General features: G+C 46.7%; 1 protein-coding gene across 1 annotated transcript; it reads left to right on the top strand.

Moving 5' to 3' along the window:
- Window positions 1-269: 269 nt before the first annotated feature.
- Window positions 270-3,564, top strand: LOC110339340 (pregnancy-specific glycoprotein 22; the record flags this gene model as incomplete). The annotated part of the gene is made up of 4 exons (XM_040741361.1): window positions 270-297; window positions 429-788; window positions 1,971-2,327; window positions 3,351-3,564. Coding segments are annotated over exons 1-4 (959 nt in total), but the record flags the coding sequence as incomplete, so codon positions are not given.
- Between the last annotated feature and the right edge of the window lie 471 nt (window positions 3,565-4,035).

The raw sequence follows: 4,035 nt of genomic DNA on the forward strand, positions 1-4,035 counted from the left end.
AAGAGTTTAGGCAGGCATCATCCCAACACCCTTCCATTGCGAATGTGAGCAGGGGTTTGATGACAGTGAGCTTGGGCAATGTTGCCAAATGGAGACAGCGAAAGAAAGAGAGAGAGAGAGAGAGAGAGAGAGAGAGAGAGAGAGAGAGAGAGAGAGAGAGAGAGAGAGGGAGGGAGAAAGAGAGAGAGAAATAGAGAGCGAGAGACAGACAGACAGACAGACAAGGTGAAGCATATATTGTAAAGAACAAGTGTTGTGAAACATAGAACATGAAGATCGTGTGCTTATCTCCACCAAGTAGGTAGGACAGGTGGATCCTAACCCACAAGCCTCACCTAAGCAGTGGACAGAGCAGTTCAGGACACTGGACCTCATCTTAGTCAAATACAAATGTCCTAATTCATATTGATCTTTCTCTTTTCTTCTAGCTGTCCTTTGGACTTGTGGGCGCCAAGACACCTCCTCCAAGCCCACCATTGAATCAGTGCCGCCCAGTATTGCTGAAGGGGGGAGTGTTCTTCTACTCGTTCACAATCCCCCAGAGAATACTGAAGCCTTTATCTGGTTCAAGGAGATGTCTGCGTTCAAGAGAATTGAGATTGCCCAATACATCATAGACAGGAAATCAACTGTGTGGGGGCCTGCATACACTGGAAGAGAGGTACTGCACAGTGATGGATCCCTGCTGCTTCACGGCATCACTGAAAAAGACCCTGGACTGTACACCCTGCAAATTGTGAGAACAGACATGATACGTGAGGAAACACAAGTGCAGCTCCAGGTGCACAGTAAGTGACTCTGTGAATGCTCAGTGCTGGGTGGGATGAGACACACAGGACTGACGTGGCTGGCCTGACCACCCTTCCGTCTGCATTGTGTTCCCTTGTGAAGGGTGGAGAAGTTAGTGCAGGACACCCTAGTAGAGACAAATGGCCACAGAGCAGCTTCCATCTTCTGAATCCCTCTGCATCAAGGAAGCCCTTGATGGAAAGTAACTCAGTCCAAGATGTCAGAGTCAGCCCTGTGTCTTGAGGCTGTAGACCAGGGAGTCCTGAATCCTGTTATCTTTCCAAGACTGGACTAAAGTGACCGAGTGGAACCCTTTCTAGTGTTCTACTATTAAATTCTCTCTAAGCTGATGGGGAACAATGGTTTTAGAACACCCATTTCAAACTGCGGGTATTTATTAGCTCCAAATTGAGAGTGTCATAAATGAAATCCAGGAACTGGTACGTAGAGCATGGAGGGGTACTTCCTATTGGATTGCTCTTCAAGCCTGCTCAACCAGCTCTCTTATATCACCCAGGACTCCTAGTCCAGGGCCTGAACTGCATGCATTGGTCTGAATCTTTTTGCATCAATCCCCAATCAAAAAAACTGTATTACAGTTTTCCCATAGGCCAGTCTGGTAGTAGCTTTTTTTAAACTGAGGCCTTGCCTTGCAAAACAACTATAGATTGTGTGAAATTGACATAAAACCAGCCAGTGTAGCACACAAGCCTTTTAAAGGCTTGAGCCTGTCTTGAAGATCAGATGACTCCCAGACCCCACACTGCCCCAGACCCTAGACCTGAGAGCTACTTGACAGAGCCGCAAGCACATCTGTTGTGAAGTCAGGGGTCGAATGTTTCCTAGGTTGAAACAAACCTAGGAAGTGAACGTTCCAGGCTTCTTGAATTCACGGGGAAGTAGCATCTCAAATCGCAGTGTTTATGATTGTGTGCAGTGTCTGACTGAAGGCACTGAGGGAGCATCCATGGAGCCCCCCAAGGGGACAGATCCATCCTGAGGAAATGACACTTTCAGGGGCACTGTTGGGAAGAGGAGGTCATGTTTCTGTACTGCATTAAGTGAGTTAGCCACACCTGCAACTCTAGACTGAGGAATCCCTGTGATCCAGATGGGGGGCACCATCTATTCACCAAGAACAATGATCCTCATGAGATGGTTTTTACTCTTTTCCCTTCCAGCCCCCCTTTCTCCATGCTGTATGCTTACTTCTTCCCAGCTCGTGATCCATGCAGTGCCTCAGTATGCTGCTGAAGGGGGACACGTACATTTCCAGGTTCGCAATCTTCCAAAAGATGTGAAAGCCTTTTCCTGGTACAAATTGGTAACTACACAGCAGGTCCTTAAAATTGTTGAATACAGCAAAACCAGGACTTCTACCTCCTGGGGGCCTGAATACAGAAGAAGAGGGAGGATGCACCATGACGGATCACTGATGCTCAAGGATCTCACCGGGAAAGATGAAGGAATGTACACACTAGAAATTTTAAACAAAGATTTGAAAATTGAAATATCGTTCGTGAAATTTTACATGAAGAGTAAGTGACTCTGTATTGTCTAGAGTTTCTGGTTGTGGCCTATCCCACGTCATACTCTTACCTGTCAGATCGGACGGTGCCTCTCCTCTCCCCCACTGCATTGTGGCTCCCACTGTGGTTTGTGCCCTTACTCCAGGATTCACTGTGGGTAGAGAAGCTGCAATAGGTGAGGACATCTCACCTCTCTTTACCCGCAGAGAGGAGGACCTGTGCTGGGATAGCCAGTCCCGGATGTCACCTGCAGCCCTGACATTTGGAGCTCTCACCATGCATGTGTCCCCAGAAACACTGTGGGAGTGACACATTCCCTAGCAGATAATGCTATGAGGTCCTTGTAGAGAGCACCAGGGGGCTCTGACCCCAAAACCTTGCCCCTTGTTGGACTCAAGGTGACACTGGAGAGCTTTTCAAAACAGTTTGGTTTGATTTCCTGTCAGAGTCACTAGGGAACAAGGCTTTACTGCCTGTAGAGGTCATGGGACTCGTTTTCCCACAGAGTTCAGAGTCTGCTGTGGACTGCCATGTCACCTTTGCATCTCCTTCTCCTGAGGCTGAGTGGACAGGTGTCTGGGCCATTAGCCTATTGTTCTGATGAGCTCATGAGACTTCACAGGAAGGTGAAGGCACCAAGGGATGAAACAGAGGAGGCAGCTTCTCCAGATTCCTCTTTCTTCTTAGTTGTCCAACCTAGGGAATTTTCTTCTGCATGAAAATGGTCATGGATCCTGCTGATGTGAGCAGCTCCCCATCCCAAGTTTAGACCAGTGCTCATAATTAAGCTTATCCTATGGATAGGACAATGAATATCCTCTGTGTGTCCTATTTAGCCTAAACTGAAGTCCAGGAAACAGTGCCTAACTTAGAGTCACACATCCCTGGGTGGCACATTCAAGTACAAGGTATTTCTATAGCCACAGCTCCAAATTCTCCCCTTTGGAAGTTTTGTAAATTATTAACTAAAACAGGACCTGGTTGAACTCTCTGAGCTGCTGTCATTTGGTAACCTTTTTTGTTTCTTCACAGAGAATTTGGCTCAGCCCTATGTGCAAGTCACAGATTCCACAGTTGCTGGAAATAGATCTGTGATCTTCACCTGCATTTCACCGGACACCGATGTCTCTATTCACTGGATCTTTAATAACCAGAGTATGCATCACCTCGAGAGGATGACTCTGTCCCCGACAAAGTGTGGACTCAGAATAAATCCTTTCATGAGTGTGGATGCTGGAGAGTACAAGTGCGTGGTCTCCAAAGGAGTCAGTTCACAGACCAGTCTGCCAGTCTCCTGGCTTTAATGAGTGAGTGACCTCTCCTCTCATTCTGCAGTAGATGCTGGTATTTCATTACCAATGGAGTACAAAATGGAGAATAGCTCCAAGATAAAAATGATCAGTTACTACTCCTGTACAGTCAGCATGGCGATTTGCGGTGATAATCCTGGTGTTCCTGTGTGTGTACGGGAAGGCCAGGATTTACAGTGAGGTTGTCTTAAAGGGAACATAAAGATATCAATATGGTATGCAAACATTCAATGGCCTTAAGAGCTTAGGTTGTGGTTCAAATGTGAAATGATACCTCAGAATTCATGGAAACTCATTTCAGGATCCCTCAAGCTTTTTGATTCTGTGAGTCTGCTGTGAAAATGGTGTATTGCTTGCACTCAGGAAAACATCCTCTCCTGTGCTCAGATTCATTTCCTGTTTCATTA

The sequence above is a fragment of the Mesocricetus auratus genome, unplaced genomic scaffold, assembly GCF_017639785.1.
Source record: "Mesocricetus auratus isolate SY011 unplaced genomic scaffold, BCM_Maur_2.0 contig_13350_pilon_obj, whole genome shotgun sequence".
Classification (NCBI taxonomy): Eukaryota; Metazoa; Chordata; class Mammalia; order Rodentia; family Cricetidae; genus Mesocricetus; species Mesocricetus auratus.